The sequence below is a fragment of the Guillardia theta genome (assembly GCF_000315625.1).
Source record: "Guillardia theta CCMP2712 unplaced genomic scaffold GUITHscaffold_577, whole genome shotgun sequence".
NCBI lineage: Eukaryota > Cryptophyceae > Pyrenomonadales > Geminigeraceae > Guillardia > Guillardia theta.
In genome coordinates, this window is record NW_005434138.1 from 4,056 (window position 1) to 4,882 (window position 827).

At 64.9% G+C, this 827-nt stretch overlaps 1 protein-coding gene across 1 annotated transcript; it reads left to right on the forward strand.

Moving 5' to 3' along the window:
- Positions 1-192: 192 nt before the first annotated feature.
- Positions 193-510, forward strand: GUITHDRAFT_122936 (hypothetical protein; the record flags this gene model as incomplete). Its single annotated transcript, XM_005817780.1, has 1 exon — positions 193-510. The coding sequence occupies one exon, from the start codon at positions 193-195 to the stop codon at positions 508-510; it is 318 nt and encodes a 105-aa protein (XP_005817837.1).
- Between the last annotated feature and the right edge of the window lie 317 nt (positions 511-827).

Sequence of the window (827 nt, forward strand, 5' to 3'; positions counted from 1 at the left end):
GCCTGCATTCCTATCATCGTATCCCCATCCTCTCTGTCTGTCTGTCTGTCTGTCTGTCTGTCTGTCTGTCTGTCTGTCTGTCTTGCTTCCAGCCCCGGATCCTCCTCCGCCCCTTCCGCCCCCTCTCCCCCGCTGATCCTCAACACTCTTCCCCTCTGTTTCATCAGTCTTCCCTCTGCCGTCATGACCTGCATGGCTCTCGTCCCGGCTGGCTGCGAGCAAGCAGCAAGCTCCGCGCATGCCTCCTCATGTCCGGACTCCGTCGCCGCTCCCGCACACCCGCCCGCCCGCCTCCCCGAGGGCTCTCCTGCATCCCCGTCGATCTCCCCCGCCGGCGGCGTCGAGGAGCACAGCTCCTACTTCCACGTGCTCCAGGCGACCGGCAGGACGATGGGCCCGTCGATCGACGCCATGGGCAACTTCATCCTCTACGCCCCGACCCGCCACGGCCAGGCGGACCAGACAGGCACCTCCCTCATCTCCACCGGCGACACCCAGAAGCAGCGGTAGGAGAAGGCCGTGAGGTAGCGTAGGAGGACGGGCCGGAGGAGCGGTGTGTGTACATGTAGAGGAGGAGGAGGCCGCTGTGGGTGTATGCGATGAATAAACAACCGAGTCACCATCCCCTCGTCTACACGGCGCGCGTCGGGTCTATCCGCTTCCATCATGATCGTCACGGGCTGCCGACTTTGCAGTGCGGCTGTCTAGGCGATGGGACTCCCGGAGAGATTGGGAGCTGGGGCCTTCGCTGCCTGCCACAGGCAAGCAAGGAGGGTCCAGGCTCCCAGCTCTGACCTTCGACGCCGGACAATGCGGGGGCTGCCCGC